A 25,829-nucleotide genomic window follows, 5' to 3' on the forward strand; every position below is an offset into this window, starting at 1 on the left:
CCTGGCAGGTGTATAGGACACAATTTTCTATCGTTGCGGATGCGAATGGATGGGATTCCCAAGCTAAGGCCTGTCATCTCGCCGCTTCTCTGAGAGCAGACGCAGCGGATATCCTGCAGACGCTTCCCGAAAATCAAAGGTTAGATTTCGAAGCTCTGTCCGGCGCCTTGGAGTTGCGCTTTGGGGAGAAGTGTTTAAAAGACTACAGCAGGCTCCAATTAAAATCTCGTCAACAGAAGCCTACCGAAACACTTCAGGAGCTCGCCGCGGATGTTGAAAGGCTGTCTCATCTCGCCTTTTCGGAATGCCCGACAGAAACAAGAGAAATCCTGTCCTTGCAATACTTTATCGACGGCATCCGAGATACTGAAATACAGAAAGCACTGCGAATGGCAGATGTAAAGGAAGTAAAAAGCGCTCTGTTGTACGCCGTGAAATTGGAGGCAGCCCAGCAAGCAACTCTTAGGGATCGCTACCCAGTCAGAGCTGTGCGAGTCCACGATCCAGGGGACCAATTGATGGCTCGTTTAGATGATTTATCCAGACAAGTCGATGCTTTGATACGGAGTAGCAGTGAGAACAAAGTGGCTGTAAGATGTTGGAGGTGTGGTTCTGAAGGTCACCTACGACGGCATTGCAGAACACCCCAGGGCACGGATAATAAAACGGATGAGTTGACAAGACCAGTGAATGCTTTAAAACGGAATAGTGGTGAAACGAAACCGACCCTAAAGTGCTGGAATTGCGGTGTTGAAGGCCACCTACGAAGGAACTGCAGAACTCCCCAGAGCACGGAAAATAAGGCATACGATTTAAACAGACAATTAAATGCCACGGGAAGGAAAAGGACTGACAAGAAACCAAAGTGCTGGAACTGTGGAGCTGAAGGCCACGTACGAAAGAATTGCAGAACACCCCAGGGTACGAAAATTGAGACAATTTCTGAGCAACGACGCAGGAAACAAATTAATGACCATATCAAGGAAAGGAGGTTGCCAGATAATGAAAAACCCTGTTTTAAAGCGCTTAAGATCTCTATAGTGAGTGGCAACAATAACGGACTGTCCATCAATGGGAATATCGATGGAGTTCCTTGCAATATGATCATTGACACAGGAGCTAATGTTACCATCATTAGGAAAGATTTAGCTGAACAGTTTAAAGATAAACTTATTTGGACGCCATCCTGTGTTACCCTTCAGACTGCGTCTGGTGACAAGATCGACATAACTGGGAAGTTAAACGTAAACATCACGTTTGGAAGTGCCGCCTACCATCACACGGCATATGTGGCGGATATTACAGATCCATGCATACTCGGATTGGACTTTTTAAGGAAATACAATTTTTCCTTAGATTTCAAAAACAATAAGCTGCTTTCAGCATCTGATGGCATGACTATCCATCCTCAAAAGGGATCCTCGCCTGGAAATGTCGTCGCCTTGTCCGAAAGATCGAGCTCGGGAAGCTGCCGAAATCATACCAGGGTCGAAAAGAAACTCAAGACTACCAGCTATTCTCCATCCCAGAAGCTCTTCGGTCGAGACCTTCGTCTGCCTTGTGACCGCCTGTTTAGTCGCCCTACGGATGCGCCTTCATCGCCTGAGGAACACATCCAAGATGCCCAGGCCCGGTTTGAGGGGATGCACCGTTCTGCACGAAAGCGAGTCAACTTGGCGACGGAGAAAATGAAGACCAGATGCGACACAAGAGCTACTAGACAGAGATCCAACAAAGGAGACAAGGTGTGGTTGTGGAACCCAATTCAACGAAAAGGACTTAGTCCTAAATTACAGTCACCTTCGGATGGTCCATATACAGTGCTGAACACGAATGACGTCGTGGTTCGGATCCGTGAGTCTTCGAACTCTTACGACAGGTTAGCTTATTACTATGGCCATAGTACATAATGTAAATAATTGTAAATAGTATCAGACCATGGTCCATTTTGTTTATAAATGTGTATTTGATTTGATTTGTATTTAGTATTTGATTTGCATTTAGTATTTGATTTGTATTTAGTATTTGATTTGTATTTAGTATTTGTTTTGTATTTAGTATTTGATAGCATTTGATTTGTTTAAGTTAGTTATTGCATTTATTGTTTATATTGTTTGATATTGTAATGTAATGTTTATGCCTCAGTTGCATTTATGCCACAGTTGTAAGTTTAGCTTCCTGTCCAGGGATTGTACTGCCCGGGACGTGCAGTCCTTGGGAAGGGGGCAGTGTTACGAATTTGGTATTTAAAAAGCTAATGTTAGTTCAATTATAAATTAAATGGTTTTATTTCTCGCGCAGTGCAGCGCGTGACGAATATTAAAAGAAAGCTAAGCCGGAAAAATTAAAAATACAAGAGCGCGTGCGTTAAATAAATAAATATCTCTTTTTGATTTCGAGAAAGTACTGGAAAATTCTAGCGCGTGATTTTAAAATCTTATAAAAGGAGGAAAACATCTCAGTTTGTAGTAGTTGCTTAGTTTGTTGTTGTTTAGAAAACTGCCGTTGTTGATTATAGCGAATTCGCAGATTAGCGTTCTTTAGCTGTTTTGAATTACGTTCTATTGTACATTTAAGTAGTTAAAAGATAACTACTGTGAAATATTGTGATACTGCATGATAATTTGAGAAAATTTAAGCATTTCTGTTGTGATAATAATAAATTTTTGTTCATTTTTCATCGGACTTGTGCATTCATTTCATAACGAACCCGTACGCACACAACAATATATATATATAGATATATCAAAAACAGTATAACTTATGTATAGATTCAGTTGCTATATAAGATTAACAAACGGACTGTTTTGAATTAGGAAAAGGAGAGAAGGAAGGAAGAAAATGAAACAGAATATACAGTAAAAAATTATTACAATTTTAATTGTTAAAAAAATAAAATAATAGTAAGTATAAGTTACACATTTTATAATATAAACATTTAGAAGAATAGCAAATATAAATAATTATTTTATTTAAATTACGTAAAATACCTTATTATATATATAAATCATAAATATGTATTTCAAAAAGTTATAAATACATAAATTACTGAATATTAGCTAATATGTGTAAATACTAATTTTATTATCGATTTCATCATAGTTTCTTACATGATTCGCGATTACTAAATGTAAGTTTTCATATTTTCTTTTTTTTTTTTTTTTTTAACTTCAGTACACCCTGTATTTACAATAGCTAATTATAAACGTTGACAGGCTAAATCGTTTTTCAGTCCCTCAAATAAAAACCACATTTACTGAGACGGCTACAATTAAATAATGAATTTAGTACCTTATGAAAGCTTTCGTAACGATTTATGGTTTTAGGAGAATTTTCTCAGGCTGCTTCATAATGATTCCACACTTCGATTGGAAACTGTGGTCTTCTAGAACTTTTTGGTTCCAAACTTAAATAACTACATTCAAACATCAATTCCTATAGATACACATCAAAAGTATGCAAAAATAGAGTAAAAAAAAATTAACTATTGGCAGTTACAAGAATAAAAATGTTGTACAGGGGCAGTAGTTATAAAATATTATAGTACATGCAAAATTTTACAATAGTTTTCATTCTTTGATATACCGCCCCTGAACTGGTTAATGTGAGCATTTGTCCAATAATTTTTTCAAATGATTAAATAATTAAATCATTTTTCTTTGAAAAATTCAAGTAGGTGTACGATGTTCAGATCGATTAATTATTGATTGATTAATATAAGGATATTCCTACGTATTTTATTTATCAGTGGGCTTATTTCCATGTGAGCATATTTGTAAGTGAGCACTTTTCCATGTGAGCCTTTTTCTGTGTGAGCATATTTTTGTGTGGGCTTTTTTCCTGTGAGCATTTATACCTGTGGTCATTTTTTCTAGAACCTTTTTAAACGAATTATCACTGGTGATTAAAAACGGATCGTCTACAATAACATTAACTGAAAATGATCATCATTGTCCAAGCATGCTGAATTAGCACAAATTATATCTACAACTAAACTGCATCAGAAAAAAATCATGCTATCAATTTAGTGGGATTAAAAAGGTGTCGTGTATAATTAAAAAGTTTTTGAGGTCTTTCCCAAGAAAGCAAAGGATCAACTGAGATGTTTACTTCCAACAAGTTACGAAACTGGAGGAAACAATTAAAGAGAAAAGGCCAGAATCAGCAAATCGCAAAGGAATCGTGTTCCACCATGACAATGCAAGGTCTCACATATCTTTAGCAACACGTACAAAATTATTAGAGCTTGGTCGAAAATGATATCTCATCCCTCATATAGCGACGCTGCGTCATTAAATTATCATTTATTTCGAAGTTTACTAAACTTCTTAAATGGCAAAATCTTTGGTAATAACGATGACCTCAAATCGCACTTAGTTGAGGTTTTTGCTGATAAAGACCAGAAGTTCTATGAACGCGGAATCACGAAGCTACCAGAAATATGGCAAAAGTTCATAAAATAGAATGAAAGGCATTTAACTGATTAACGTTCATTTTTTGTATAGAAAATATTGAATGTTATTTCCCACTAAAAAACTTAAATTACTTTTTTGCCAACCCGATGTAACAGATTGCAGCATAAAAATAAATGGATTAACCTACTTGCAGCTTTCTGTCATATTTTCCTTCTTTGGTTTGATCCTCATCGAATACTGGGATGTTCCTTTGGGATATGTAGAACGGCTGCCAGGATTTAAATTCCTCCTTTTCGTGACTAACGTAATAAACAGAGAGACTGTCATCAGGAAGACGAACCTCCAGCCACTTTCTTGCATTGGGGAAGATATTGCATTCTGAACAGTCTGAAGTACCGCTTGATAATTTTATGTCGCTTTTGGATATCATTTCTACCAATTCAGTCTTTGTGGTAGGTGGTTTTCCATATCCCAACATTCTGAATACAGGTAAGACGTATACTTTTTTCCCAGTCTTGCCTTGAAACTTAAGTAGTTTTAGAAACCGAGGAATAATCTGAGCACTGGGATAATAGTGAAGATCTGATACTAAGACATAATCTGTACGGCTTTCTTGAAGAGCGATGTTTCTGCCAATGTTGGCTGGAAAAGGAAGAGTTCCATGAGATTTAAAGGTCCCTTTCGGCCACATTTCATACGTGGGAGATGCTTTAGTCAATTCGGCTTCTTCTTCTGGTGATCGCAAATTCTTTTGCGGAGGACTAAATTCAGAATCGAAATACACATGCCATGTAACATTTTGGTGTACACAGGAATCAGAAAGTCTAAGGTGGATTATTTTCCTCAATGCTGTCTTGAAATCAGATCCTGGAGCGTAGACAGACACAGACATAGGACCTTGCCAGCGACTACAAATTTCTGTCACATGATATAGTTCTGTAGTGGTGGCAGCTGCACAGAATGTCATTGTCTTTGCCTTGTCTACATACAGCGCTGCCCTGATATAGTTCTTCACCGCCAGATACCGACCTCTCTGTTCGATATCCCAAGTCATACCACTAATAAAAATGGGTTGTTCTTCTCCCAGATTTCGTAACCTGCAGGCGAAATTGGATGTCCAGAGGTAAAATCCTATTCCACAGAAATAAACGAACAGCACAGAGGACGCGAAAGTACACAAGGGAGAATATCTTCGCGTGCTGAGTGCGACCACCACCTGCGCAGGTTCAACCATCCTTTAGAAGTAATTTGTCCCATTCAATCAACCTGTGAAGAAGATTAACATTAATATGGCTATTGAGAGATTGCTAAAGCTTAAGATAGTAACCTACTCAAAATCTGTAAAAGAACTGTGTGAAGTAATCTTTGGAAATCTCTTTGGCATTAAATGATCTCTTGCAAATATTGTTTAGTAAATTAATTAGGTCATTTCGATAAGTTAACGTATCATTAGAAAGTTGTTCTTATTTAACCTTTTACATCAAGTTAGTAAAACTTTATAGCCCTTCAACCCTTAAAAATGAAATTATGTTTCATAAGTCATTTCGAAGGAGTAATTTTTTATCTAAGTATTCTTTTTATGGACTTTAATAATAGTTTTGTTTCTTTTAATAAGTTAAGGAATATTTTAGGTATCGTATAATTTAGTACCGGCTTTCTAGAAGTCGAGTAGTTAAAACTGCTGGACATAGGTAATCAGGACATAGGTAATAGGACATAGGTAAACTGCTGGACATAGGACATAGGACATAGGTAATGACATAGGACATAGGACGGTTTCAAATCCCGGTGAATGAGCTGGCTGTATAGATGGTTTTGTGGTTATCCCAAATATGCGTAATATACGTAAATATGAGTCTTTACTAAGTTTGGAGGACTTTAAAATTTAAATCACTTTAAAATTTATCTTTAAATCATCCTTTCTCTTAGAAAGATGTGTGATTTACGATATTTAGTGTGTGCTCATGTGCTTTACCATATTTAAATAAATGAACAAGCAAACATAGTTTAGAATCGAAAGAACGCAACGTATATTACTTCATTCCGGGAAAAAATGCAAATAACGAAAAATTAGTCACTAAATTTTACATAAACCATGCAGAAATACAATATTAAAAATAGACCAAATGACACGTTTATAAAGGTAACGAACATATTTTTTAAAAAGAAGAAATATTGAAGATATTATTCAAAAACTAAATAACTCTACTACGGAAATATTATTTTTGATAACAGAATATCACAAAAGTTTACATACCGAATGAGCAACAACAACAAAAATTTATTATATTTTTTTAAGATATATTATTAATTTGTAGCATTTTCATTTGACTGTTGCAATTTTTTGACATGGATTAAATGGACTATTTTGGTAATTTCTTTACATAGTTTCTGCGAGACAAAAAGTTGAATCTGTTACATTGTATTTTCGCTATTAAGTCCGCTATTTCCCGAAGTCCATGTCTTTAAGACAAAGCAATAAGTCATACTTCAAAAAGTACCACTGCGTTTCTTGAAAAAAAATGAAGACTGATACAGTTATTGCATACATACTTTTTCAACGCATTCCTACGAATTCCCTTGACGTTTCACCTACAAACTATTGCACCTCTAGTCTTTTTAGGCGCAAACCCATGATTGATGGACTGTAGAAAACATAAAAAAAGAATTTAAACAAATACCTCTGTAAATTTTATGGAAAGTTCTAGTATCATGGAAATCCCAATGCAGACTTACAGTCCAAAAAAGGGCTGTCAGATCGAATATTTAAAAAACACGCTTTAGATTTTAAACATTCATAAAACGATCCCGAAATCGTTCTAAAAGTGTGTAAGCACCCTCTGCATTATAACAGTTTTCTTTATGTTTTACGTCGTATACTTTGACTACAGATTATCTTGAAATGTATTTAAATATTATTTGTGAATATGTATTACCATCAATAAAAACTAATTTTCCTAATACAAAATCTGACATTGATCTTAAGCTCTTATGTTATCTTTTCCATGCTGAAACGAAGGCATAAATTATTATAGCTGACTATAATACGTAAAGAAACTTTCATAATCCCTCGTGCGTATTCTCGTGGTGTGAATGTTTAGGATGTTCAACTAGCAAGCGAAACTTCTATTGTTCGGATGCCGGAGAGGGCAAAAATGATTTCTCGTGGTTCCTGGGTTTACAAAATATAAAAAAGAATTTGCAGACGCTTTCGATATCGATTCGATTTGGTATAAGATATCGATATCGATTCGATATAAGATACTGAGCATTTACAGTGCTCAGTATTACAAGATTCTTGGATACTGGGATCAAGATTTCGAAAATGAATTTCTCTCGGGTATATAATTTGGCATCATTGTCTTGCTTGATGTATTTGAATACTTGCTTGATATTTTTTTAATTAGTAATCTTTCTCTGAAAGACTTTTAGTTTCGAATTCCAAGTTTGAATTTCAAATTTCGAATCTGATAACTTATTTTTATACACATATCATACGAAACAGGCGCTGGCAACCATTTTTGGCTGCCGCTCAAAATCAACCAAAATGTGCGCATTAAGAAGACGTTTTCAGGTCAGTGGTGTTTTCATTTTAAAACAGTCCCGATTTGATGAATAATAAAATACATTTTACTAAGAAAATAATTACAATATACTTGGGAAAACTTATGGAAAACAATATAAAGAATTATCTTTCACCTTCCCATACTTCTTGTAGTAATAAGAGATTAATATGTTCGTCTGGCTAATGGAAGATCATCTATTTAAAATCTAGCGAGAAAACAGACAATTTTGTCAGTTTCTTAAACTTCGAAAAAAACTCATAGTTTCTACAGTTTTAAGTGGTGATAAAAATTTTAATTTTTTGACCACATATCGGACACAAAGGATGCAACTGACACCAAAGCTGCATTTAAATGCAGAGTTCAGCTCATTTAAACTAATTCTAACGTGTTTATTTAATTCTTTTTTGGTGTCGTTTAATTTTTAAACATTTTCCCACTTCTGCCAAGACATTAATATATTATTATTTTCTTAATAATAATTTAATTGCTGTTTTGGACAGATGCCTTTTCGAAAAATCCAGATGTGCGAAATCCATCAGGTAAATGTAGACTTTTTTAACATTCTCGAAAGGTGTTTGATAGGAAGTAATGACGTCATGACAACTTTGATGGAGAGCGTATGCTTTCGAAACGATTGTTGTGTTTTTCTGAACAAACAGTCACTTGCATGACAACAGAAGACTCAAAAGGCATTTTCAACAAGAAACGAAATACAAAGTATTTCTGAAATTATTGTAGAAAACTATATTGCAGCTTGATTTCAAAAAGTGTTTAGTCATTTTCCAAAAGCGAAGATGTGTTTATTTGCAGCATAATATATTTTCCGGTGTTAAATGTGAATCCATTCCAATATTTTGAGACAATTAATTCTTTTGTGCCATTTTCCTGAAACCTTTCAATCAGCTATATTTCTTAAATTTGGAATTGTGAATTTAGTTTTTCTTGTGAATAATTTTTGCAGGTAATGACAAGGTTCCTTACACTATTGTTTTCGAAACGATGCATTAATAATTACACCCAAAATTAGGCTTAACTAATCTAAATTTAATTTATGTTCAGTTATTAAAAATTAATACATTTATTGCATTTTGGAACATCTAGCTTTATTACTTAACTATCAATTCAAAACATATAGAAAATATGTAAAAAATTAGAAACAATTATGTTTTATTAGAATCGATAAATGTGAAGAATCAGTTATGTTTTTGCCGAGATTTGAATAGCCATTTGCTAGATGAATGTGTTAATCATTTACACCGCAACAGCAAGAATGGGGGATCTGATAATATATTGCCTGTTTGGAGAAAAAGTACTGCAATAAACAGATATTTGGCACTTCTTGAAAAGGATTTTTTTAAGACAATATCGTACGAAATTAAAATATTTCATAGATTTAAAATATTGTCATTAGTTTAAACGCTACGAAAAAGACTGATTTTTGAGAAGGACCAGGGGACTAATGGCTTTGCAGGTTGTGCAATATGCGAATAAAAAGTAAAATTTACATATTAAGAGATAAAAACATCATTAGACTCCGATAAACGATATTGCTGAATTGATGTAACCATTACACAAAGGCTTTGAAATGTTTATCTGATGTATTATTACACAAGAACATATTCCCAAAGCACCTATGGGATCTGGCCAAGAGCATTAATAAGCAATGATCTAGAGCTCTCTTCTTCAGATATGACAGCATAAATATAGGTCAGGTATTCAGACTATATAGCTAATTGAAGTTTTCCAGACAATTTTGACGGGATTTTGTACGTATTATTTACTATGTTTAAGAAATGTACTAAGTAGAAAAATCATCCAGATTAAGTAACAGGATTAGAACGGGAGACTTATAAACCTGCAGTGACGAACACTTAACATTTAAACAATTCCAAGTAGAACGTAAGCGAAACCATGGTAGGTCGTGACATCATATCGTGACATTTCATGGCTTCACTTTTATTGCACAGGACGGTGCTACTTTGGTAGATGGTTGCACGGATTTTTGGCGATTTATGTTGGCCGAATTGTTGGCGCGATTTTTACAAACGTCAGCCATCTTGAAAAACGCTGTTTTTACGCATAGTAAAGTATTCGAAACTTAAAAAATAAATAAATAAATATCGTTAAAAGTAATGGATTAATTTTTTGTTGAAAATGTCATTTTTTAAGATGGCAGGCAAGTGTAAATAAATACATTTACTATGAGTATAAAATACTAAAGTAAGGTTATTATTACTTTCATATAGCAAAGAAGAGAATAAAAACACCGCTATAAAAACATTGGGCCAACGTTTAATTAGATTAAAATATTACTGAAATTGAATATCGAATTAAAAACCATCATACCAACATTTAAAAGAATTAGAATATTATTAAATTCAAATACTTTAAAATACGTTATATAGAATATAATTAACATTAAAACATATGGACAATAATTATCTCAGCAATTTCTGAAAATAGTGTATTAATTTTTTTAACAAAAATTGAAGTATACAATTATAAAATAAAAGAAAAATATGTACTTACATTTTTTTGAGTGTTTAACCTGTTGTTTATTGATAAGTCCCACAATAAAAAATCAGAATCATAATTTAGATAATATCTTTGAAGACATCTTTGAAGGAATTCGAAGATATAAATTAAATTTTAAAACGGCGCGGAAATGCATAAATTGTCAGTAAGCAATCAGGGAGCTGATTACAGCTCGTTAATGCACAAATATTCTATAACCAATCAGAGAGCTTATTACATCACGGCTAGAATTAAAATTATTTAAAAATTCATACATAATAAAATCATTTAAAAAAAAATGCAAAATTAAATTGTATTTTAATATTTAACAGCCATAAATAATGTTTAAAACATTAGATTAAATTTATACATATTAAAACGAATTACTTTTAAAGTAAGGTGACGTCATTGATTACATCATCCACAACATAAAATTTACAAAAATATGATAAACAATAAAATTTTTATTTCAAATAAAAATGCAAAATTAAATTTATTTTTAATATTTAAAAGCCATAAATAATATTTTAAACACGGAATTTATGCACAATAAAACGCACTATTTTTTAAATAAAATGACAACAAAGTATCGGTTACCATAAATAACTTATCCAGCAATGGGTTTACCATAACTTGTATTACTCGCCAAAGGAAAATCGCCAAAAAATCGCCAAAATCCGTGCAACCGTCTACCAAAGTAGCACCCACAGGACATACAAGGATCCATATATTCTAGCCCCCTTGGTTGCAATAGATTTCTTGCAGTGGTTCTTTCATTATTGCTAACAGATCACAGGCACAGAGGCTCATAGCGAGTGATGGCGCCCATTGCCATCGCTGCATGATATCCATGACAGTGCTGTTATTATGGCACAGCGCACTGCCATGGAGAAGGATGGGATTCGTCACCAACCAGTGTTATCACTTTCTCCTGAGTTCTGGACGCAGACGATGTCTAAATTGACAAAACCCATTATCCTTTTTTTCCAATGGCAGATTGTGAACAATTACAAATATAACCCAGTCCATTAATCTATACAAGGCCAGATGTGGTGGTCTCTTTATTGTGGAGGCACCTAATAGGTGGGCCACCATTGCCTTTCCTATGAAGGGACGGACAGTTACAACCATGCCTTCTCCGGGAAAACCCATTATCCGCTATAAAAATAAAAAGTCTCATGGCTGCCAACCCTATAGCGGTGACGATGTGAGGTAACCCGATATGAATCCGTGTGATTATGACAACTTCAACAAAATGAAAGTGTGTAACCATTGTGAGGGATCTATTATGGCAGTGCAAAGGAGATCATCCATGCTATGGTAGTCGAATTTGTAGCTATGGCAATAAAGTCTTTTCAGAATTGTCGAACGTATTGCCACTGCTTTTTATCCAAGTTTTGTAGTTTAAGTGGAAACGAGAAACCGTCGAGAAACAAACCTTTTTTTTAATGATAGCTATTCACTCTACATACGTATAATATAGTATAATAATATATAAATTATATAAATTTAAGAAGACCGATTTTTTTAATGAGAAATATTTAGTGTGAATATATATGATACGTAAACTAAACAGGAATTATAAAGGCTCCAAATTTCATAAATTAAATTTTGCCGAAAGGCAAATTAGATAGAAATCAGGAAATATTTCATTTATTTCTGTACGTAAAATAATGCTCGCGACAACCTCTTAAATTTAAGTCTTCATTATTGAAATGTATTATTCATAAAAAGTTCATATAATTGCAATCTGCATGTTGCAAGACTTATTTAAAGATATTTCCAAATAAATGGTACTAGGGAAGTATCAACACCCGTGGGCGAAGAAAATTCAGCTGCGTGAGCAGGCATATCTTAATACTTACGAAAGTACGCGTTCATCATAAAAATTGTGCAGTAATAAGCAATGGCATTAAATTGAAGCATGCAGGCAGGCAAATGCAGTAAGTGCAATATAGCTAGTAATAGTGTAGGATAAGCAGTAGTGAGACATCATGAAAATGGCGCGAAGACAGTTTGAAGCTGTGAATGGTATAAGAGTTCAAAGTCCTTCAGAAGTTTGCAGTAGCAGATAGGCCGTAAAAAGTTCAAAAGTTCGTAGAATCATACGCTAAAGTAAAAATTCATACAAAATAATTAAAAAATGAAATAGTAACAAAAAAAATTGAATATAAACAAAATAATTAAAAAAATGAAATAGTAACATAAAAAACTTATGTTAATCAAGAAACTTTTTATTGAAAAAGAAGTTTCTTGATTAAGCATGTTGCAAGAGAATGTTATGATTATCATTAGGTTACATTTTTAAATCAGAAAACTGGTTGCAAGTAAAGAGAACAAAAATATGTGCATCTGAAGTACGACTATGGCATTAGAAAAACATTTTTTGCTACTGAATAGTAGTTATACTAATGATATGCCATTAGGTAAAAAAGAAGGGTTTTCATCCGCAGAGAACCCGTTGGCGCCGTTGCATTTTTACTCGCCAAGCTCGCGGTTCATCGACGATGAGCCGAGACGTAAGCGTGATATTTATTATTTTGTAAACGTGAGTTTTAGTGCATGTAAATTCAAGTTAGCAGACAAAACAATATATTAAGCATATGGTAGTAAAAATTCACAGATAATATGCATGTAGATGTAAAACTAACCGGTTAAACGTGATATACGGATATAAATTTGTATTAAATTCAAGTTAGCACAGAAAAGAATATATTAAGCATAAGACAATATATAAGCATTTATAACGGAAATAAAAAATATAAATTAGTATTAATGTACTGAAATTACCCGGTTAAACGTGATAAACGAAAAAAAAATTGTCTTAAATTCCAGTTAACACGGAAAACAATATAATCCTTACATCAGCAGTGGTTTGCTAATTTTGATGACCATGGTGATGCATAAAACTATTCTGTCATCTTAGATAATCAATCATATTTTTTATTTCATGTTAATGATCTATTTATGTCACACCTGCAATCCTCTGAAAGGTTATTGTTAGAAAAGCAATTTTACGCCATAAAAATTGATTTATTCTCATAATTTTAGATGACAATAACCAATAATAAAAATAAAAGCATTACTTAAAATGCACATGCATATTTTTGCGGCCTACGAAAATAAATTATTTTACGGCTTAAAAACCTCATAGTTCTGCATGCTTACACCTGTTAATAATTAAGAACACAACGTCAACAGCCGTGTTACAAATTAGCATTCACCTCTCCCGCCGTATTTTCCTTTCATCCCGAACCGAGAACCGGCATTTATCTACTAAAATATTTCTATTTATTCGTTGTTAAAAAAATTCAGAAAAAATAATAAATAAGAGAAGAATAATATAAATCTGCAAATGCGAACAACGACACTGATAATTTAACAAAGTGAACGCAAGAGGAATGGTTGCAAACTTCGAACAAGCGAATAGGTTAAATCCGCGGGGTTACCAGGTTTGAACTATTATCGCCAAAGTTGGCGATGTTTACATTTACCGGGTTCTCTGCGGAAGTGCTTCCAAAAAGAAAAGTTTCAAATTAATATAAAGTACCAGTATTATTCATACCTTTGCTTTTGAGCGATACTTTGTGGCAGTTACTTAAGATTCACCGTTAGAATTTAGAAAACCACTTAAGATCTTGTTTTGTGGATACCGAACAGTTTCTTGTTTTGTCCTGAATGTCACTGCTTTGCAAGGTGAAAAAAACAATACAGGTGACTTAACAAAAAACAGATTAACTGAACCTTCTTTGAAAAAAAAATTAAATTTGTTCATTAAAGAAGGATATAAAATTTATGACTACAAACCATAGGCGTCAAACAAACCTGCCTATGGAAAATGCGAAAAGGAAGGAAAAAATGGCTTGGATAATACCAATGATAGCAGAAGATGGGAGTTGATGATAGCACTTTATGGGAGTTGTTTTTATTCCCCTTAACAGTAAGTAATTTAATTCAGTGTACTCCAGAATTTACAAACATTACACAATAAATAACCAAATAATTAAGATTATTTGGATTCTTTAGATTCTTTAGATGAGTTTGAACTCAGTGATATTGTTCAAATTCTCTTCAAATGTTGTTCTTTAATGTTATTTATAATTTGATTTTCTTTTCTAATTATGTTTATTCTTCTGTTATTTACATGTTTTTCAAACGATGACTTAATTTACGAAACCAAATGAACTTATTCTTCGGATTAAACTGCTTAAGTAATGGAAAGTTGTTAATAGCGCTTTTGTCTTGATTAAAATATTAAAAATTCCTCTTTCTTATGCTTTTTAAATTATCTGAAGATTGACCGGAAGTTATCCATGACCGGGCCCCGATATTACCTCGGTAAATAGGTAAATGGGGTTCTTTCTGGTGTAAAAAGTATTATAATCAACAGATTCTTTATTAAAACTAATCTGTGAACTATTTAAACAAAACTGGTAAATGGAAAATAGTCTCTAAAAGTAAAAAACGTTTTAAGTTATTAACTAATAAATACTCACCAGAGAATTATAATGCCATATCAAATGATCCCAAAGCAAATGCAGATGTACACAAATTATGGTATTAAGTTTTAAAAAAAAGGTTCGATTCCTCGTCTGTTTTCACATTCGATGAAAAGCTGCGAGACTGAAACTATTCCACGCACTTTCAACATCACGGAAAATGGGAAGAACTGCTTTGTTGGAGGCGGAACGGGGGTTGAAACACCGGCTGTAGATAAAAAGAATCAGCACTTCACCTGTCCCTCGGTCGGGGATTCATCTGGTCTATGCACCTGACGTAGACGTTGGAATCACTGCCACTTGATTTTGTAGAACCAGCATTAGGTATTTATGACTCATTAATAATGGAACATGTGCTGTAGCCATCGCAATAATGATTATGCCACATACATCGGGGAGAAGAGAAGGGAAAATAAAAAAGTAAAACATAAACGGAATCATTGATTCGAGAGGACTAACGGGCTCATCATAGAATTTCCAAATAGCTGATAACTGTAGTGGATACTGCTAACATTTTTTAGTTTCTTTAACTTCACCTTATTCAGCTGCATTAAATCACCCTAATCAAAAAATTTTGCCGCATAAACACCTCTTTAAAGTTCTTACATTCTGTGCAGTGTAATTAATCCAATCCTAGTATGGGATTAGTCACACTGCACGGAGTGTAAGAGTTTTAACAGATGAATAACTAATTTTTATTTATCTGAATCGATAAGCCACCATAATAGATTGCATTCGCATAATGTCCATTTTTGGGGGATTCATAAACATATGGTTATGCTTTATGCAATGTGATAAAATGCATATGTTTGTAGAGCCATTAGGATTTTTGAGCAGGAAGCATGAAAAATGAGCAAGCCTCTAACCCCCCGAGCCTCTAACCTGGACCTCTCGAATACGCGCTGAGTGTGCTATCGTTACATCACGAAGGCATGCAGAAAGGAGGGAGAAAATACCTTATATATTCCCCCTTTTAAAAGGCGACTGGGGATTAGGAAACCCAGTCGCCGAATCATAGTGGTGCAGAATCCTCATTCATCACCTTCTAGTTCAGGTGCCACTGTTGAGTCATTAGTTATTTTGAAGCAGGGATGTGAAAAATATGCAGTGACCTCCCCGGGACTTAAACCTGGACCTCTCGAATATGAACCTAGTGTGCTAGCTGTTACACCACGAAGGCATGCTGGAAAGAGGGAGAATGATTCAATGAGACCCATTCCTCATATAATTCAATGCTTATTCTTGCAGGTTTCCTTCCTCAGTTGTTTCTGCAATTTTTCAAAGAAGTATTTTGCTCAAAATGCATCCAGACTAATTTATTTTTTTCTTCGTAATATAATTACAGCCTTTTTACGTATAATACTGTGTGAAAGATTTTTGTTCCAGCTAAAAGGCATAATTAATAGAATAATACTATTTTCCCATCATTTCAGTTCCTTCAAAAGTATTTTTAAAAACTGCAATAAAATAAATATGAAAGGCCCGATTAACCCTTCCGAGACTAGCGCCAGTTATAAAGGGTTATTCTGAAAATTTTGAAATAGAGCTAAATGGTACAAGTTAAACTTATAAGGTATTTCTCCCACTTTCCTAGCGACCTTCGTGGTGTAACGGTAGCACGCTGGGCCGGTATTCCAGAGGTCCATGGTTCGATTCCCGACGAAGGCGTTTGCTAACTTTTCATCTCTCCGGCTTCCAAAAATTACCTAATGTCTCTACAGTGGCACCCGAACTAAAAGGGTTGTGGATGATGATTCTTCGCACCCAGGATTTGGCGACTAGGTCCCATAAAACCCTAGTCGCCCTTTAAAAAGGGGAGAATATAAGGTATTTCTCTCACCTTTCCTAGCGTCCTTCGTGGTGTAACGGTAGCACACTGGGCCGTTATTCCAGAAGTCCGTGGTTCGATTCCCGGCGAAGGCGTTTGTTATTTTTCATCTTTTCTGCCTCAAAAAATCCTAATGACTCTACAAGCTCACCAAATCTTAGGAGTGTTCAAAGTACTTCCCTCCAACATCAATGTACTTTTATAGGCAAATTCTTCGAAGAGTAAATGCTTCAAGCCGTCCATTTCTTGCAATCGATGAAATATATGCTTTTGTAGCCTCATTAATATCATCTTCGGAATGAAAGCAACGGCCGTGTAAATTTTGTTTTAGAATAAAAAATATAGCTAAAAGTCATATATAGCAAGATCAGGGAAATAGGATGGATTTTCTATCACTTTCTGTTTCTGTTCAAAAAATTTAACTGCTAGTCTAACTGAAGGAGAAGATGCATTATCAATAAAAAATGAGGCCCCTTTTTTTTCTTTTCTTCTTAAAGAATTTCTGGAAAACCCTAAATGGTGAACAGTCAGCTGTAACTGTCAGTTAGCTGTCTCTTTAGCAAGGTAGTCCTGGCCAGTCTTGTAATTCTAAAGAAAACGGCATACATTGCTTTTTCCACTGCTCGCGGTCTTTTCACCATTTTTGACTCGGAACAACCATTTTTGATTTGGAAATATGGCCATCTTCAAATACCTATATTTTACTTTCTTGACGTGCTGGAACGTCAAGAAAAGGTATGTACTTTACATCATTAGTTATGAGTTTAGAAACAATGCGATGTCACCGTCTTTAAGTAGTGTTAGGTTTCTTCCCTGATTCTGACATGTTCCTCGTTTCGGCGTTCTTTTACTTTATGAGGGACCCAACAACCAACACCAAACTAATTTTTTCATACCCAATTCTTCATGAATACTTATATCTATAGCTGCAGATTCATTGCTAAATTTCTTCTGTATCATTTTATACAGTGTCTCACAAAAGTGATGGGACACTTGTGCTTTACAAAAGGAGACTGTAATAAAATAAATTAAAAAAAACATGTAAAAATTTCTTGTGGGTGTGTTTAATACTTAAATTTAGTAACAATTATTACATAACATAAATTTTCTCAAAATATTAAAATATTAATTTAATAAAAATACAATTGTTTAGAACGGAGCAAAAAATGCTCACATAAGTGATGGGACACTTACTTTTCCATCAAATATTTATCCAAAAATTTTACTTTTTAAAAGGTTTTAATAGTTTGTTGGATTTCCTTCTACTTTTAAAACATGATTTAATCTTCTTGGGATGGATTCGACTAATTTTTTTGTGATTTCTGGAGTGATTTGACCCCATTCTTCTTGAAGCACCGATTTTAATTGTTGTTTTGAAGAAATAGTGTGTTTGCGAATTCTTGATTCCAACTCTTACCAAATATTCTGTATGGGATTTAAGCCTGGAGATTGTGGTGGTGTTTTTATTATTTCAGGACAGTTATACAGCAGCCAGACTCTAACGTTCAAAGCAGTGTGCTTGGGGTCATTGTCCTGGTAGAATTTAAAATCGTTATGAAAATTTAATTTTCGCGCTGAAGATTTCAAATTTTGATTTAAAATGTCCATATACTCGTACTGATCCATTATACTGTCAATAAAAACAAGAGTATCAACTCCAGCGGACGACATACACCCCCATACAATAACTCCTCCTCCACCATGTTTTACTGTTGGCACCAAGTTCTGTTTTCGAAATTCTTCCCTGGGTTTTCTCCACACCAAGATTCTACCGTCAGAACCAAATATATTAAATTTACACTCATCAGCAAATATAACTTCATTCCAGTAATCAGAATTCTTATTTATGCTGGATTTTGCGAAAGCCAGTGTGAGTTTTCTATTATTTTCACTTACGAAGAATTTTTTCCTGGCTGCTCTACCGTGATATCCAGCAGATCGAATTACTCTTCTAATAGTCTCAGGTTTAACAATTACTCCATATAATGCTTGTAAATCAGCAGCAACTTTAGGAGCACTCATTCTTGGATTTCTTTTAATATTTCGAACGATAATTCGCTTTATTCCATTGGATAGCTTTGATGGTCGGCCTGGTCTTCTTTTATCCTGAATATGATTCTTTTTATATCGTTTAATGATATTATAAACTGTTGAATGACTCAAGTTAACTGTTTCAGTAGTTTCTCTAATAGATTTTCCACGTTCAATATGCAAATTAATAACTAATTTTCGAATTTCAGGCAAAGTTTCTTTTCGTTTAGCATTCATGGCTGCACAGAGCTAAAAAACACAAAAATTCCAAAACAAACTAGAGAGAAATACTGCAGACGATTTTACAAATTATTGACAATTGCTTTTGAGTAAAAATAAAAACCCCAAAAAATATTTTTATTGTAGTACGTAGTAGTATCTAATGGTGTCCCATCACTTATGTGAGCCATTTTTTGCTCCGTTTTAAACAATTGTATTTTTATTTAATTAATATTTTAATATTTTTACGAAATTTATGTTATGCAATAATTGTTACTAAATTTAAGTATTAAACACACCCACAAGAAATTTTTACATGTTTTTTTAATTTATTTTATTACAGTTTCCTTTTGTAAAGCACAAGTGTCCCATCACTTTCGTGAGACACTGTAGGTACAACGATTATCACTGATTAACATTTTTCGTATGGCTGACACATTTTCTGAGACTACAACTGACAAAGATCTTTTTTGTGTTCTTCATCCAGAAGAAAATTTAAGTCGCTACAAAATTTCCTAAAGCACTTGAATACAGTGGCATGACATGAAGCTTCATTTCCATGCGCTTACTGTAGACGTTGAAGGCATATTTCTTGATTTATACACCCGCCTTTAAATATCATTAGAAAAACATAACACGATACCGCTGTCGTCTGAGTTCCACTTTCCTTCCTTTTAGAATTTACTCTAGACAGATAAATTGCAATTGTTGCCACAAATTATCGTGTGCGGCCATTAAAGATTTTGAAATCACACATATAAAAAATAATTTTCTTTTTTCTGGTATTGTCCGGCCTAAAACATTTTAGGCTCACCTCCGTATCTGGCAGCCATTAAACGATTCACAAGAATGTACTACATAATAGCTAAAAGGAATAGCCATTTTGCAGAAACTGGGTTGCCGTGATCGTCTATTTATGCTCATTTGGCTCAAACCATGGAGGTAGGAAGTAAGATGGAGTCGCCCTGAACAAGTTTCTCCCGTACCCTGCTTTGAAGCACTGGCGATCCCTACGTGGTGACCAAAACATTGGGTCATTTACCAATGAGTTCTATGCGATTTGACGCGTTCGGATGTAAATATTTTGTAATTACGTCGTAAATATACATATAAATGTATATATTTTCTTTTTCTACAACACTTCAGAGTCCTAAGTATGTGAAAACAACATATTTTTAAACAACATTTCATTCTGAACGGAATTAAATGCTATACTTTTCACAGGACAGTTTTCTCAGAATGGTTTAATTTGAATGAAATATTTTCACAAGTTTTCGTTAATTACATTAGAAAAAAAATTAAGGTAATTCGATTTTATTCGGTTAAGGTACAAAAATTAAGATCAAAGTTTATTGTATTATTTATATTAAAATTATTCATTATTTCTTTTCTATTTATAGAGCTTCTTCCTAAAATACTTTCTTAAATATGACATGATTTTTTGGCTTCTGAGGCATCTTTTAAATCGAAAAATAATTTTAAAACAAGTCAATTTATAATTAATGCTCTATTCGGTTCATTTTAAATTAGAGAATTATTAGGAATTAGCCAAATACTTTAAATAGTACCTGACTTTCTCTGAACATTTCTGAAAGAGAATAAAATAAGTTTTTTCTTTTAAGTATTATTTAAAACTTGTAACTGAGTTATTATAAAATGTAGGGGGAATAATTCTTTTAATTATACTTATCAGATTTTTTTTTTTACCCTTCATTTCAACAATACATATTCCAAAACTCTTTGCGCATCTCATAGCATTTGCTTTACAATACCTTTTAACAGATTGCTTTCCAATACGAACAATTCTTGCTTAAATAGTTTTATAAGGTATTTGTCAACAGGATTTCAATTTATGTTTACAATTCAATATTAAGTTTATTATATATTTAGATAACATTTATAATCATTATAAATTAGATACATTTAATAATTAGATTTCTTCACAGTACTTTCACAGTTGTTTATAAGTGAATAAATTCTTCATTTCAAATACATTTATAAATAATTTAATGAATATTTAAGTATTTTGTCAAAGGCAGATACATGCTTTTTGCAAGCACATGCATAAATACCCATACATATTTCCTATTTTTCATTTCCGGTATGTGCAAATCTTTAATTTCTGTGCATTCACTATATTTTTCGTTTAAATGTACCGTAAGGTATTTTTCATTCTCTAAGCATAACATTTTTCTTAAAATCTATATTTTTGTAGTGCAACAGCTTATAATTTTATAAAACAAATTCATAATCAAAATCGCTGTTGTTAGTTATCGAAAAATAACCAAGATGTGATTTTTGCGTAAATGTCACTAAACTATACAAATTGCTATTATCCATCACACTATGAATGTTTCTTTCATGCGAAAGTGTCCCTTTTTCGATTTCTATAGAACTGTCGTGTGTCGAAATACTATCAGAATCTTGTCAAGCGAGCTTCTGAATGTAAACAATGAACACCCCGTCTCGTGACCCAAGCTTCAAAGCAGTGCTTTAGCGCGGGTTAGCCCCTCCTCCCTTTCCTACCTCCATGGCTCAAACTACACATTTCTTTGGTTTTATTGAGTTTTTTTTTTTTTTTTTTTTTTTCGCATATTTTTCCAAATTTCAATAAGCATTTATTTGCAGAAGCAACCAAAAAAGAAATGTATTACTAAGAATACGTTTAAAAAGTACATCATATGCATGTATTGTGTACAAGTAAAATATGTACATGATTTTAAATGTATAGCGTGCATATAAAATCGTTGAAGAAATTTCGTTTCTGACTAAATATTCATGTTTTTGTGTTTTACAAATAAAAAACTTAATGAACTAATTTTTATTATTTAAGTAATACTATTGTAAATTTTGAATTTCTATTAAAATATTAAGTGATTTGCTTTTAAATAATTCACATTAGCAGTGCATCATTATTTATTAAACAGCTGATATTAACCTCATTTTTAAACAACTGATGTGAAATATATACATACATATATATATATATATACTTTTTTCTTTTTTTTTTTTACGTTTAAAACGTTTGTCAGTATACGTACGTATTGTCAGTATACGTACGTTTGTCAGTAAAAAGTACCCAAGTGAAAAAATTTTAATTTTCGGTATGCAAAAATTTTAAAAGAGTTTTATCAAAAAAAGAGGAAAGAAATTCATATCTGCATTATTTTTTTACATGAACCTAATATAATTTACCAAAGAAAAAGATTTAATGAGAGTTTAAAGTAAGTTTTCTGCCATAGAGAAATAAATTTAAAAGGAAAAAAAATCTGAAAGCTTTCAGATTTTATATTACACCAAAAAAGGGCGTTTTTCTGACGTTTTATATGTTACCTTTATTTATTAAATATCTCTTTCTTCGCACTTAAACTATAAAATTCAATTTAGCAGCAACATCCAACAAAATGTTTAAAAAGAGCAGATTTTTAGAATTTCCGATACACAGTTTCACGTGCTAGAGACATATTTTTTTTTTCCGTACAGTGTTGCCATTGCTCGCTTTGAAATCATTGAGTTTGTTAAATAAAAATTCGTTAATGTTTTACAAAACATGAAATCGATAATAAAACAAATTCCAAATTCGGGCTTCCAGATGCCCATATTCGGTGGAAGATTACATTATTAAAAATTCGATGGCTCAAGGTACCGTTGTTTTTTCACAATGCGAGAATCATACATACATTCATGCATATTCTTCATTATTTAATTTCTTTAAATACAATGCAGGGCTCTAATATATGGTGGTAACAATTTGAAAAGCAAAACGCCGTTTTAAAATGGATACTGAAGTAAAAGAAGGCATTGAGAAAGTAGTCGCCTAGAGGAAAATGAGATAACGACTGCCAACTCATTCAAAATTGTTAATTATCTATTTCAAATCCTTGAATTATTCTTCACTCGAATTAAAAACCTTAATTTAATTAAAGTAAACTTTTGTTTTAATAAAAGCTACTCCTCCTTACGTTTACTGTCCATTCCTATCAAAATCAGTTGACAAATAGGATCAGGAAAAATTATTTTGGAAGCCAAAAAAGAACGATCAATATACAAAATCATGATTATATATCATACAAAAAGTCTAAAATTTGGATTATTGTAGGAAATTACTTCTTCGAATACAGAGTAGGATCAAATACTTAACAATATTAATTTTAAAATGCAGTACCATTGTTAAATTACTTAAAATATTTCTTTCCATTGAAAAGCATTTTACGCTTATTACAATATGCCGAGCTAGATATAAGGCCGGAGCTATATATAAATATCTAGCTCCGGCTCTTCGATTTTCTCCTCATTTCCAAAGTACGGTTTATGTTGTTTCGCCTCCCCTATTGGTAGAGAAAAATGCTTCATATTCTTCACAAACGAGACAGGTATATGGAAAACACACCGCCAATTTCATTTCGTTAAGCGCACTCTACGTGCTGTGAAAATCAATGTCTGGAACGATCATTTGATGGTATGGATCTTACGGGTAGCTATTTGTCATCCCCCGTCGTTCTGGACATTTCCTCATCCGAGATAATGGACTATGCAGTTTTCCGTTTTTTTTTTTTTTTTGGAAATGGGGTACAAAATGGCAAACTAAAGTAACAATTACAAATATTTATGAGAAGAGTACAATTTATGTACAAAAAATAAAAAAGACGAAATTTTATGATTCAAACAGAAGAATTTTGAATGGTGTCCTGGGCTGACCCTGTAAATGAAATTAAACGCAATCCTTTTCAAAACAGTATTCACAAATATGCATTCTTTCTTTCCGCCATTGACGGAACAGCTGGCCCACTGGGTTAGGTGCTTTTCAGCCTGTTGGATCTCGACGATGGAATTAAAAATAAATAAATAAATATAAATAAAGAGCTTAGTACTATGTCCTCCAGGAATTGATTACATTTACAGCTTAGTGTTGTGTCCTCCGGGAATTGTCCACGCTACACGAGGAACATTTTTCACTATTATGGTACATGTTTGACATACAGATATATTATGGTATAGACTTACAGATGTAAAAATGAACAAATACATTTCAAATTGTGAAATACATTAAATGAGTTCTGGATTAATCATAATATTAAACATAATTTAAAAACAAAACAAGAACAAAAACTAAACAAACAAACAAAAAAAAAAAAAAAAAAAACACGACATTAAGTAAATTAATATATGTACAGAGTGGGCTGCAGACAGCACGGTGTCCAGGGCAAGAAGTCACTCCAGACTGTCAACAATGCTTTTAGCAATGGTAGTGCAGTCTCTAATGCGGCTGAGCGCATATTTATTCTTATTTATGTTCTCGAGCCATGTCGGCATATTGATTGCAGCCAGTCTTTTTAAATGCGAATTCGCTGTGTGTAGGCAATCATACAGATAGTGATCTGGGTCACCAGTACTGCCACAAATACATTGGTCGCTGTCTATTAGGCAAACTCTGTAAAGATAGGACATATATGGGCCATACCCTGTCAGATACTGTGTGAGGTGTGAAGAGCTGCTATTTAAATTCTGGTTTACTTTTGAATGAAAATTATACAGTCTTCTGCCTGGGGTGCTCGACTCACAAGTATGCCTCATGTTAATAAATATTCGGTTATCGCGTTCCCCTTAGACAGTCGTTTTCGAAGATATTTAGCAGATGATCCTCACGTGTTTTGCCATATCCAAATAAATCAACATAGCATAGCCAAATCGTCGCTCTTAGGCGCGAAAATTCATTGCGTCTTATAATAAACAGTAGCTTTATTTCTGAAGTAACATTCCGATTTAATACAGAAATCGTATTATGATACGCTTTTTTAACGATAGGATGTTTCATTTTTTTTTTTTTTTAAACTACATACGTAGTAATTTTAACCATTTGCACTCGAACCCTTCTCGAGGTTGATCTACCACCAACTCGATAGCACCTTATTCACGAGAATATAAATTACGAATTACGAAATTACAGACTAATTTGTCAAAAACTGTAAAACCAAGTGATCTACATATCTATCGCAGATTTACACTGCTGGCTATTAAAATTGCAACACCAGAAAGGGATGATCTGACGAACATCAAAATTACATGAAAGGAAGAAGAGGTTGGGATATGCAAATTAATAGTATTTCAAGAGTGTTTAGACGACGAAGGCAGAAACGACATCTGAAGAAAAGTTGTGTGGATGATTTCTCATTCAGAAAGCGCTTTGTAAGGTCGGAGTTTGATCAGAATATCGTGTTATACCTCGAATAATAATAAGAAATGCTTACCAGCAAGTGTCGAAATTCGATAGAGGCAGGTTCGTTGCCTATCGAGAGTGCGGATTATCGTTCCATGGTATCGCCCGTCGCACTGATCGACATCCAAACACAGTCATGCGAATATGGAATCAATGAGTAGCTGAGGGTCATACTGAACGGCATGCAGGATCTTGACGCCCTCCCATAACTAACGCCCGAGATATTGTGAGGTTAGCCCTGAAAAACCGTATAACCATTCATTAGTTAGAATATGAGCATGTTTGAAGTACGGCCAGTATCCGCTCGTACAGAGTGTCGACGTTTGCAGCAGTGTGGACCATTACTTCGACTTCCCTTGACAATGCAGTATAGAGAAACACGGCGAATCTGGTGCGTCGAACGACAAAGCTGGACACAGGAGTGGCACAATGTCGTCTTTTCAGACGAGTCCCGGTTCTGCGTGCAATATTCTGATTGCCGTATACGTGTCAGGAGGCTCCGAGGAGACCGCATGCCGCCTGCTTGCATTCGATGTCGAC

General features: G+C 33.7%; 1 protein-coding gene across 3 annotated transcripts in view; it reads right to left on the bottom strand.

Moving 5' to 3' along the window:
* The window catches only part of LOC118203566 (beta-1,4-glucuronyltransferase 1-like), a 43,954-nt gene that overhangs the window by 12,125 nt on the left and 6,000 nt on the right, over positions 1-25,829 (bottom strand). The window contains exons 1-3 of one of the 3 annotated variants that reach the window (XM_085816527.1): positions 14,992-15,271; positions 12,361-12,605; positions 4,603-5,681 (exon numbers count right to left, since the gene is read on the bottom strand). In XM_085816527.1, coding sequence (XP_085672653.1) covers positions 4,603-5,649 — 1,047 coding nt within the window. In that variant the 5' untranslated portion in view covers positions 5,650-5,681; positions 12,361-12,605; positions 14,992-15,271. Of the gene's footprint in view, positions 1-4,602; positions 5,682-12,360; positions 12,606-14,991; positions 15,272-25,829 lie in introns of those variants that run through there. The other 2 variants (XM_085816526.1, XM_085816528.1) reach the window with 2 other exon arrangements.

Source organism: Stegodyphus dumicola, chromosome 5 (assembly GCF_044657685.1).
Source record: "Stegodyphus dumicola isolate Sdum_Otavi_A_Nest chromosome 5, ASM4465768v1".
In the NCBI taxonomy this organism is placed as follows: Eukaryota; Metazoa; Arthropoda; class Arachnida; order Araneae; family Eresidae; genus Stegodyphus; species Stegodyphus dumicola.